Raw genomic sequence first — 12,819 nt, 5'->3', positions numbered from 1 at the left:
CATAGGATAGTGGAAGTGTAAAAATTACTATTCCCCCTCCAGAGAGTGCAACAGTAGATAAGGCGTTGGATAGCGTAGAGGTAAAAATGACTATTCCCACTCCAGACAGTGCAACAGTAGGGAAAGCATTGGATAGCGTAGGGGTACAAATTATTAATATTCCCACCCCAGAGAGTGCAACAGTAGAGAAAGGGTTGGATAGCGTAGGGGTAAAAATGACTATTCCCACTCCAGAGAGTGCAACAGTAGGGAAAGGGTTGGTTAGCGTAGGGGTAAAAATTACTATTCCCACTCCAGAGAGTACAAGAGTAGAGAAAGGGTTGGATAGCGTAGGGGTAAAAATGACTATTCCCACTCCAGAGAGTGCAACAGTAGGGAAAGGGTTGGATAGCGTAGGGGTAAAAATTACTATTCCCACTCCAGTGAGTGCAACAGTAGGGAAAGTAGATACTTCATATATTATTTTTTTTTAAATATATTAATATCTATAAACAAATTAATTAAAGTAATTACCAATTTAATATGATATAATAATTAATTAATTATAAATACTAATTTAAATTAATCATTACAATTAGTTATCTATTAATACTAATTAATTACAAATTAACAATGAATTAATTAGTAATTAAAAAGTTACTTAAGAATTAAAATCTAATAAATACCAAAACATTTTTTACATATGTAATTAGTTGTAATTAAATTATAATTATTTCCCACCCTATTCCCCTATAAACCCACAACCGACTATTTTTATTTTTATTTTAATTTCTTCTATAGCGCAGGAATCAATCCCGTAAGGGTATCTCCGCGCTTTGCTTGCTATAGAGTTATCAGGTAGAGCATCCTGGGAAGTTATATGGACAGAAATGCTTCTTGGTAAAGAAGAGTTTTTAATATCTTTCTGAAGGACAAGTAATTGGTGGTTGTTCTTAGGTCGATGGGAAGTTTGTTCCACAGGGCAGGGCCAACTGAGGAGAAGGCTCGGTCTCCTTGTCTAGATTTCTTTGTAGCAGGGGGTTTTAAAAGGGCTTGGTTGCTTGAGCGGAGAGACCTACTGGGCTGATACAATTCCAGGGATTGAGATAGGTATTTAGGACTTGCTCCATACAGGCATTTATGAACCGTGCAGCAGATTTTAAAGTTGATGCGCTGCCGTATGGGAAGCCAATGCAGTTCTTTCAGCAAGGGCTTAGAGGGAGTCCTGGCAGGTGCACCCATGACCAGTCTTGCTGCCGTATTCTGGACTACCTGCAAACGACCTACTGCATCTGCATTTGCTAATGTCAGCAGGCCGTTACAGTAGTCCAGGCGACTGGTTACCAAGGCCTGTACAAGTGTCTTTCTATAGGTGGCAGGGAGATATGGGAAGACACGCCTAAGTAGGCCAATGGTGTGGAAACACAATCCTGCGATGTAGTTGGTGTGTTCCTTCAGGGTCAGCTTTTGGTCCAACTTCACCCCAAGGTTTTTTACATGAGGTTTGGATGCAGATACTGGGCCGAGATCTATTGGCCACCAGTCAGGGGACCAAAGGATACTTGCTTTGCCAAAGAGCATGACCTCTGTTTTTGTCACATTGCATTGGAGGCAGTTCATCGCCATCCAATGTGACACCACCCTCATACCCTCAGCAAAGTTCTCCTTGACTTTGGGGCCAAGGGAGCTGAAAGGGTAGAGGAGCTGGGTGTCATCAGCGTAGGACTACAGAAAATAAATTAGTAAAATTAACATAATTATCAATTAATCAATTTAATACAATTAATTCTCAATTAAAATTTAAATAATTACCAAATAAAAATTATTTAACAATTAATTATAAATAAATAACACTACATAAATTAACATATTTAATTAATTATATTTAAATTACTTCCCACCCTATTCCCTTATAAACCCACAACCCGCTACAGAAATTAAATTAGTTAAATTAACATAATTATCAATTAATCAATTAAATAAAATTAATTGGCAATTAAAATGTAATTAATTACAAAATAAAAGTTACTTAACAATTAATTATAAACAAATACCAATAAATACATTTACATAATTAATTATAATTAAATTACTTCCCACCCTATTCCCCTATAAACCCACAACCCTCTACAGAATTAAATTATGCAAAATTTAAATAACATTAAATTCATTAATTAAATGACATTATAACATAAATAAACACTTTTAACACATAAAATACACTATAAAAAATTCGATATTATTAAATGTTCGATATTTTTACTAACCTATATTATGTACTTCGATATTTTGACTATATTTTAAAATTCAATATTACATTACTTACCTTCAAAACGATATTATTGATGTCTATATTCTGTCCATTCGATATTCTGTCCAGCCTATATTTTGTACTCGATATTATGTCCATTCGATATTTTTTAGTCCATATTTTGTCTGTTTACCATCAATCAACACTAGTGCCATATATTGCTCCCTCCCAGTGATTTTGGGCAGCACATGTGTTATGAGACGTGCTCCTAGCTAGTATGAACCTGCATTGGTCCTAATGGACCAGCCGTGAACCACCCCCTGCAAGCGTTTGGCCAGCAAGTTACAGAGAACCTTAACGTCAGAGTTAATCATAGTCAGCGGGCAGTATGAGGAGATATTCTCCAGATCTCCCTTCGGTTTCGGCATGAGGCAAATGTAATCCTCACGCATAGTAAGAGTCAGGGTCCCAACTCTTAGAGCCTCCAAGAATACCTCTAGTAGCTTCTCTGTAAAGGGTCTGAGTAAGCCTTTAGGAACTCAGCTGGGAAGCCATCGCCCCCTGGGGCCTTTGCTGTAATAAACTCCTGGAAGGCGAGCCTGAGCTCCTCCAGAGTAATTCCTCCTTCAAGACATTTCCCTCATCCCATGAGAGACGAGGCAGATCCAGTCCTGCAAGAAATGCCTCTGCCTGCTCCAGCTGATCTTCGAGCCTGGTCCGATATACAGCCTGGACATGATCTACTAAGACCTCAAGAACCTCACAACACTTTGTCATGGATCATCCATCTGGCGTCAATAAGTACAATAAAGGTGGGATCTCACACTCATGCTTAAGGATCCAGGCCAATAACCAGCCCGGAGTAGTTTCTGGCGGTAAACAGTAACTGTGTGGAGGTCCATGGTCTCCCATTTCTCATCTAAGGAGTGTTGTGCGTCTAAAATTTGCCCTCGCATCTCCGGCGAGTCTGCCTACCCCTTAAAGCTAAGTAAATTCTCACGTATAGGTGCTAATGTCTGTCACCAGTTGCTTTTTTTTAATATATTTTTATTCACATTTTACAGAACATTTATTCCCCACCCCGGCACAGGACAATTCACATATGTATAAAGAAAAAGAAAGAATAAAAAAAAAAAGAGAAGATAGGCACAATATATCAATACAGTATGTACATATATTCCCCACATAGATGTATGCGTAGTCTATATAAACTTGAGAAAACTATGGACGGTCCCCTTCCCCTACGATTCTGACTTCTCAGTCCTACTTTTCCACTCCGCTACTGGATCCCATATACGCAGCCCTAGTATTCTTTTTTTTTTCCCCTTTCTTGCATATATCTCTTTCTCTAGGTTATGGATATGTAGCAATCTTGCCATCCATTGCTGTAAAGTGGGTGGGGATCTATCACGCCATGCCGAGGAGATACACAAATGCAGCACCGCCATGGCCACAAACAGGAAGTATTCATACTGTGATTCTACCGTACCCCACCACACTCCTAATAAAATCAACTCCGCTGTTAGCTTTAATCTACATTGAAATGATCTATCCAAAAAGATTCACTAGCTCCCTATAGGAGGCTCAAGTTAGGGCATTCCGCAAATATGTGAACCAAATCACCATCAGTGTTATCACATCGTGGGCATGTGATCCTTGTGTGCCCCAGCCCCCCCTGTGCAAATCTAGCTGGAGTATAATATAGCCTATAGATAGTTTTGTAGTGTTGGGCTTGTAGGGTTGCTGAACATAGAACCTCTTGTCCTAGCCGTAGCGACTTTCCAAAAACTTCCTGTTGTATCCCTAGTTTATTCATCCATTTTGATTCAAACTTTTCTATGTGGAGAAGTGTGGCTCACTGGTTAGAAGCAGCAGACACTGAAGCAGAGATCAGGCCCAGGACCAGGGTTCAATTCCCGGCAGGGTCTTGGGCACAATGTCCGCGGACTCGATAATTCTCGCCTCGGTGCCTACTCTAATCATGGCTCCCACGCTGCAACTCTGGGCAATAGCTTGCTTAATCTCCACAACGGCCCCAACAACACTGGGATGCCTGGCTTCACCTTGGGGGTGCCCTGGAGGGGCATCTCACAGCGAGAGCCAGGAAGGGTTCCACAGCGTTATACAGCGCCCGGACGCCCCGTTGCTGGGCCAGCTGTGTGCTTTACAAGTATACTACATTTACATTTACATTTATGTCATCCTCTCTATAAGCTATGAGCTCCGCATATAGCCTTTTAATGGTACAACCAGATCTCACCTCAAATATTTTCAGTATTGCATTCTCCTTAAACCCTCGCAATCCTCCTGTCTTACTAGCTAAAAAACTTCTCGCCTGCAGGTATTTGAAAAATCTCCTTGAGCTAATACCGAATTCCTGTTGTATTTCCGCGAATTGACGCACCCCAGTTGGTCCTATCAAGTTTCCCACTTTTTTCAACCCGAGCCGGTTCCATTCCTTAAATGGTAAATCAGAAAAGATCCCTTGTGGTAATGTAGGGTTATCATCCAATCTAGTATATGCGTTAAACCTACCCAGACCAACACTTTTTTTAAATGCTTACCATACCCGAAATGCCGCATCTACTGTTTTAAATATCGTCCTCTTGTAGTAGCTTGGTTCTGTATACTTCAAAAAAACGTTCTCAACCTCTTCTCCGAGAACCAATCCATATATAGCCAAAGAGCTCTGTTGCGCCTCCACCTCCATATCTCCTCCCCCCATCAGACCTGCCATTTGCTGTAGTGCTGCTGCCCAATAGTATAATCTTAGATCTGGTAGTGCACTGCTCATCTGCCTCTTTCCCTAGGCAATGCCATAATACTTGCCGCTCTCCTTGTTTTACCCTGTGACCAGACGAACCCGTTAATCATTTGATCTATTGTGCTAAACCATATACAATTAAAAAACAAGGGGATCGTTCTGAATAAGTACAACACATTTTGGTAACAGATTCATTTTTATATAATTCACCCTACCTACTATTGACATGTGCAGGTTATGAACCCTGTCGAGATCTTTCTTTGCTTTCTTTATTATTGGGTTTAAGTTTATTTCTACCAACCTATCCAGGTCCGCAGATAAACCCCCTCCATGCTCACCCGTGAATCTGTACAAATTGCCTAAGCATTCTTTATAATCTGTGTCTTAGCCCTATTCAGAGCATATCCTGCTACCTGTCCGAACTGTGCTGCCTCCTGCTCTATTGCCACAATGGCCTCAGTGGGTGAAGGTGTGATGACCGCCACGTCATCCGCATATGCTAGAACTTTGACGGTGCCCAGTGTGGTGTCTAGGGGCCGAATTAAATTGTTTTGTTATGTTATGTTATGTTATGTTATGTTAAGGGGTGCTTGTAAAGCGCACTGTCACCGTGGGTTTCCTGGCGCTGATTAGATGCTGAGGGGACAGAGGGACTTTAGCTGGGTTGTGGGAAGAGCCAGGTTTTTAATGATTTACGGAATTGGATGAGGGTATTGGAGGTCTTGACTGAGGAAGGGAGGGAGTTCCAGAATTTAGGGCCAAGGTATGCAAATCTCCGACCGCCAGATCTGCAGAGTTTGATGGGTGGGACAACCAGGAGGTGTAGGTGTGCTGATCTGAGATTGCGTGAGGGACAGTAGGGCCTGATGAGGGATTTCAAGAAGGCGGGGCAAGAACCAGAAAGAGATTTGAAAGTGAGGCAGCCGAGCTTGAAGGCTGCCCTCAGGCTGACAGGGAGCCAGTGCAATTTGATGAGGAGGGGTTTGGCAGACTGCCATTTCGGTATCCCGAGGGCCAGTCTCGCCGCTTGGTTTTGAATGATTTGCAGCCTGAGGAGGGAAGATTTAGGCAGACCATAATAGATGGAATTCGAAAAGTCCAAGCGGGAGAGGACAAGGGCCATGATAACTTGCAGCAGGGCATCAGGAGTAAGGAGGTAAGCCACCTTCCTGATCCTGCTCAGCTGGAACATGCAGGAGGAGACCACCGTCCCCACCTGGGGCCCAAGAGATAGCCCGGAGTCAATGGTGACCCTGAGAATTTTTACTGAGCCACCGGGATAGGGGGGAGACCAAGTTCTGCCGGCCAGAAGTGCGGACCCCAGTAGGCAGAGCTCCTGCCAGGAAGAAGGAGCTCCGTCTTTCCTGGGTTCAATTTAAGTTGGTTCTGACACATCCACTGGAGGATATGGGACATGACTGCCTGGAAATTGGGAATAGCAGAAGGGGAGTTTAAAGGAAAGATGAGTTGCAGGTCGTCCGCGTAGTTGAAGACGGTGACGTCCCACTGCCTCAGAGAAAAAAGGAGGGGGCGAAGATAGAGATTGAAAAGAAGAGGGGATAAGGAGGAGCCCTGGGGAACCCCACATGGCGAGTGCTCCCTAGGAGCCCTGAAGGTGCCTAGGCTGAGGGTCTGAGATCTCCCGGAAAGGAAGGATTTGACCCATGCCAGCGCCAGGCCCTGGATGCCGGCCTGCTCGACACGGTGGAGAAGGATGTTGTGGTCCACCGTGTTGAAGGCGGCCGACAGATCTAATAGTACCAAGGCCTGGGGGGTACCCTTGTCAGCGCCATCTCTCAGGGCATCCAACACGGCCAGGATCACAGTCTCCCTAGAGTGGCCGGGTCGGAAGCCGGCCTGGTTGGCCTCGAGGAAGTTGGAGCTCTCGATGAACTTTGAGAGACAGAGAGACAGGCGGTGACATGGGCTTTCAAGATTTTAGAGAAAAAGGGCAAGAGGGAGATAGGACGATAGTTCGCCGGGACGGCGGGATCGGCTCCGGGGCTTCTTCAGTAGAGGCACCAGAACGGCCTCTTTGAAGGAGCTGGGTACCGTCCCGGAGGAAAGAGAAGAGTTCAGCAGGGGAAGGATGCAGTCAGGTAGAGAGTGGCAGATGTCCCAGAGTATGGAAGGTGGACAGCGATTGTCGGGAAAACCAGACTTGATGCGGACGGCCAGAGTGGCTAAGGATGTGGAATCTAGAGGAGGGAATTGTGTGAGGGAGAATCAAAATCAGTGGGTCTATATACATTGCAAAAAGAAGAGGGAAGCATAGGCATCATTGCCGAGTTCCCCTGGTGATTGCAATAGGGGCCGTACAGCCAGCATTGACCCGGATGCATGCAGTGGGGAATTTATATAATGTCTGTATTGCCGTCGTGAATCCTAAACCCAACCCCACTCCTTTCTAATATGGCCCATAAAAATTCCCATACTACTCGATCAAATGCCTTTTCGGCGTCTAATAGCATGGCGGTCATCGGGTTCCCCCCTAACCCTTTTGCATCAAATAAGGTGATCATCTTCCTAATGTGTTGTGTAGTGCCACTGTGTGGTATAAATCCATGTTGGTTTTTGCTCACCAGGTGCCCTATCACCAGTTGCTGGCGTATGCCACATGTGGTTTATTTGAAACCCCCATGGACCACCGCTTTAATGGAATCCCATTCATTAGCCCTGGAAATAATTGTGCCTCATTTGCCTTCCAGATACTCCTGGATGGCAATTACTAATGTCTCCTGACTAGCCAAGTCTGTCAGGAGATCTGAGGGCATGTGCCATCTCTTGGTCACCCTTGTCCTACCGCCCAATGTAAACATAGCAGCACTGGCGCATGGTGTGATAGGAACTTCCCAAAGTGCTTTACCGCCTAAATCATCTCCGATTGCATCCATGCCACCAACAGTCGGTCCAAGCGGCTGTATGTATCGAGCATCAGTGAATAGCATGTGAATTCTGCTGATCGTGGGTGTATGCCAGCTGTCTACTAGGCCAAAGTTATCCATGACCCCAGAGAGGGACCCTGTGATCTGGGGCTTTATACATGGTGGCAGCAGGCACAGTTCCCTGTCCCCATGTAATATGCAATTAATCTCTCCAATCCAGATTATGGGGGTCCCCATGCTGCCCTCTAAAAGCATCTCCATGGCTCCATAAAACTGCCCATCAACAATATTTGGGCCATAAGTGGTTAGAATGGTGATAACCTCGCCATCCAGCATACCCTGAAAAAGCAGACAAAGTCCCTCCATGTCTGCCTCATTGTACACATGTCTGAAGGCGACCCCAGGAGACCCCCCTCACATAGGATTAGAACATTGCCATAAAGAGTTGACCCCCTCCAATTTATTTTTGAATTTATGGACCTCATCTCCAATTAAATGTATAAAGGCTATCTAGACCCAGTGGTGCTGAAGAAATTAATGAACTCTGTATCGTTTTGTATAACTCCTCAGATCTCTGACATTCCAGGTAAATTAGTATAGTCAGCCATGGGGTAAAGGTGCCACCCCCCAATCCCATTCAGCACTCCCCAGATAAGAGTTAGGGTACCTAAAGCAGGGGCTAACACACCCAAAATAGTAACAGTGCATGCAGTAGAGTCAACAAGCGAACCACCATAGGAACTTGGGATCATACAATAGAAATGTAATCCCCCACCCTGGAAAAATCCCCTCACAACTTAACTGTGTGTTTGCCCATTTTTTGTATCACTGTCAGGGCTCACACCCTTAAATCCCCCATCCCCAACTAACAGCCTACCACCTAAATGTGGAGAGGGCTCCCCCGCCGGACCTCATGTAAGATAAGTGGTGCACCATAATTTATGCATATAATATAAAATGACATACCCTCAGCATTCGTCCTCTGCATCCCTTTCCTCTCAGACCTCTTCATGCTCAGCCGCTGCATCTGCAATTTGAATGTCTGTTTTCAGAACTGACATAGTCCCCAGGGAACACGGCCCGGTCCAGGAGCCTTCAGCGCAATTGTGCCATCCTCATGAACAATAACTCTAGCATTATCCTGGCCTCTGTCAGCACAAAAATCCCCAGGGTCATCCTGGGTCATCAAATCCACACGTCAGGGTGTCATTCGCGTCTTCGCCCTTCAGAATCTGCGCTGTTCCTTTGGCACTTTGTCCCACATCTCCAGCAATCTCCAAACATCTTTTTCAATGTTGAAGAAGTGCGACTTGCCCCAGAAAATGACTCTCTGTGGGCGGGATATAAAAGCATACATTGAAGGCCCATAACCCTCAGTTGTCTCTTCGCCTCCAGAAAAGATTTGCGTTGGGCTTTTACTTTTTGTGTGTAATTTGCGAAGAAGGAGATCTTGTGATTGTCAAATAGGAGATCAATGGTCTCTGGAGCCACTCGGAGGAGGCAGTCCCTGTCCCTATAATTCAGGACGCACGCTATGATAGCGTGTGGTGGGGCCCCTGGCCTCGGGGGCCGTCAAAGCACGGTGACTTCTTTCAATCGTAAATTGCTGGAACAATCCAGTGGGCATCAGGACATTGCAGATCCATGTTTCTGTGAACCTCTCCGTCTTGTCCCCCATCACAACTGCAGGAATGCACAGGAGGCAGACGGTTCTATGGGATCGCTCCTCTGTGTCCTCGCCAGAGACTCTGGAGGTGAGGACGCAGAGGAGCGATCCCATAGAAAGGTTTGCCTCCTTTGATGTAATAGTGGCCATCTGTTTCTTCAGGGTCGCTACCTCAGCTTGCAGATCAAAAATGGAGCCCTCTGTAGCATTAACCTTGCTAGACACCTTTAGTAAGTCAGTGCGCAGGAGGTTCACCTCTATAGACACCTACTAGATTTTTCCCTCTAAGGCCACCCGGGAACCCTGAATAGCTGCTATGAGATCAGCCCAGGAGGACTCATCCGAGGAGGAACCACCCCCCCTTGTCACTACGTGAGCTTCCCTGATGCTACCGTTGCTGGATAGGAGGTGCAAGGGTAGAATACTGTTCTAAAGTGTTCCCCTGGGAGGGTGCAGGTGGTCTCCCCATCCCCATGAGGAGAGCAATCAAGAGGTGCCCCAGACAGGGAAATCAGCTGTGTGCTACCTTGTATAGGGGCTGGTGTCCTCACCTACACTCTGTAGATATTATGTGGGGGCACATACGTACAGTCTCACCAGCTCAGATGGACTAATAGTGTTCCAGCGGTACACCCTACATCAGTGGCAGATCATTGCCTACCAGATGCTCCTGGGCAGACTCACCACTGTCCTCTATCAAGGTGAGTCTGGGGTTCTCAGGGTTTCGACTCAGGCAACCTTGCTGCACCAGCAGCTCTCAAGGATGATCGCTCCGCCCCAGTTGGCAGGCCCTGCAACCAGACAGTAAATATGGGGCCCAGCCCGCCCGGAGGCCGTAGGTCAGCACACCTCCCTCAGCTGACAATCAGGAGTGTTGACACAGTGCCCCATAAAGGATTTCAGTTCCGCAACCCGGGAGGAGCACAGCTCCCAGCAGATGTGTACGCCTAGGTCGGTAAGTAATTAGTATGCTGCAAGGTCCCAATCTGCACTAGTGGATAACTGCAACAGGGAATCTTACAAAAGCAGTGCAGTTCTCATTCAATAGGCCCCCCACCTGTTTCAGGAGCAAAAGGAAAGGGGAATCAAAGCTCCAAGCCCCTCAATAATCAACAGCTCATAAATAACCCCAGTGGGCCCTATAACCCCTACCCAGAGGCCCCTAGAGAACATGACCTGCCAGTCCCTGGAGTAAACCGTACCCACGTCTCCTGTGTGTAGGCAATCCATGACATTCTCACCCACACCACACCACACCCATCTAGGGAGGAATCTGCAGGTAGGGACCCGGCAATGATCTCCAAGCAGGCCGACTTGTAGCCCAAGCACCAACCAAATCAGCCAGCAGCAGGCTGCGCTGTATGCATCTCTCTCTGGCGCCGTGCCCGGCAGTATTAATGTCAACAGGAGGCCCGCAGAGCCCAGCAGGAGGTCAGCAGAGCCCCCCAGGGTCCAGGCTACGTGGTCGAGGCGGGTCCGGCCTTGGGTCTTCAGGGCACCACTCTAGGTATACTGCCGCAGGCAGCCCAGTCATCCTCGCCTAGGCTCCACAACCTCGTGGTCGGCCGGCCCTAGTACACTTGAGCAATCATGTCTCCCAGGTGCCTCTGCCGTCACAGGGTGGCCCACTCCAAACAGGTAGCATTGTCCCCGTCGGTAGGTGATTTCACCCAGGGGGGTTAGAGATCAGTGGTGCAGGATGCTTCAGGATAGCTGAGGGCCGGCAAGGAACCGAACAAGGACGCATCCTGTCAGCCATATTGTTTGGCCACCCCCCATTTTAGAAGTGCTTAATTGGAAATTCTTGCTGACAGAAAGAAAAGCACATTTTCCATGGTTTAGCAGTGTCTCTACAGTGTTACTGATCTCAACTTACTTTAGTGTATGGGTAAGTTGATCCTTCAAACGGTATATGCCCAATTTTGCAAATCATTGAAGACTTGGCCTTTTAACCAGTAATCATCTAAGCTGTTACACAATCTTCGGTCTGTTCTGGTGCCAGGAAACCCTTTTTGGGTAGCTGTCGCACCTTATGAATGTAATTGATAATAATATAATATATCCTATACACAAAGGAATGATAGCTCAATTGAAATATTATTATTTTTGATGATAGTTAAGATGTAAATTTATCTGTAGGATGTAGGCTGTCTTATTACTGCAATTCCTATTGGTGAACCTTTTTTGGGGCAGCGGGGCCTATTTGAAGTGGACCCCATGAATATTAAATATTTATTTGGGAAGTATTCTTTTGGAATTTTTCCATTAGCACATTTCACAGAAAAATGGTTGAGGCATACTTTTGTGGTACGCACAGGACTTCCTCTTCGGATTTTTGTACACATGGATAGTGCCAATCTTCAACTCTGGGACGATTACTTTGCACATTGGCTTCTGTTTTGTAAAGGCTGTTTCTTATGTACCAAATTGTTTCTGAACTCCCATTTGTAAATGATATAGAGCCATGGAGCATATTTACATATTGGGATTTAAGTTGTAATCGAGCAAACTGCTATATTACACTGCACATACTATTTTACCTCCTAGATGTAGAGGGCTTGCATGAAACATACTTTGAAAATTCAAACTATTTCTTAGTATTAGTTGAAGTAATTTAATGTTTCATATTTATATATTTCATGTTATAAATGTATATTGTGTTTGGAATGTTATTGAAACGGTACTATGATTTACGTAGGCTGACAAAAAATAAAATCTTATTGATTTACTGACTGTTCACCTTGTTGACTCTGAGGTGAAGCCACATTTTCTCTCTATTTTAGGATGCAGCTTCAGCGCCCAGTCCTCCCTCAAATGAGCCCGTAATAGACGTCGATGACTTGGAAGAGTTTTCCATCAGGCCAGCTCCACAAGGAGTCACAATCAAATGCCGGATCACAAGGGATAAAAAGGGAATGGACCGAGGAATGTATCCTACTTACTACCTCCACCTGGAGAGGGAGGATGGTAAAAAGGTAAAAGAAAATTCTTGAATGAGATATCCAATCCACTTGAAAAATACGTTAAACTATCCATTTTGTAAACTACTGTCCCTCTTTCTTTATGAAGAACAGCTAAAAAAAAAGTTCTCTCAAAGAGAAAAAAGAAATGACTGCATTTCTGTACCATTAGCCTTAAGACATACCATCTTGAAATGTGTTAAAAGACAAACAGCTGCAGATCATTCATATAAGAATACATAGATTTACTCAGAAGACCTTTTTAATACATGCAATTCTCAATAAAATGGGTGAGTAGCAGCCGCAGTGCATCC

The 12,819-nt window shown here is 45.3% G+C and overlaps 1 protein-coding gene across 3 annotated transcripts in view; it reads left to right on the top strand.

Annotated features, from left to right (window-relative positions):
- The window catches only part of TUB (TUB bipartite transcription factor), a 536,930-nt gene that overhangs the window by 445,821 nt on the left and 78,290 nt on the right, over positions 1-12,819 (top strand). For all 3 annotated transcript variants that reach the window (XM_086956017.1, XM_086956015.1, XM_086956016.1), the window contains exon 7: positions 12,329-12,520. In XM_086956017.1, the coding sequence (XP_086812143.1) occupies positions 12,329-12,520 (192 nt within the window). The remainder of the gene's footprint in view (positions 1-12,328; positions 12,521-12,819) is intronic.

The sequence above is a fragment of the Lissotriton vulgaris genome, chromosome 2_1, assembly GCF_964263255.1.
Source record: "Lissotriton vulgaris chromosome 2_1, aLisVul1.2, whole genome shotgun sequence".
Taxonomy (NCBI): Eukaryota; Metazoa; Chordata; class Amphibia; order Caudata; family Salamandridae; genus Lissotriton; species Lissotriton vulgaris.
Note: the sequence above shows the minus strand (reverse complement) of the source record. Positions and strands in the feature narration are given on the sequence as shown.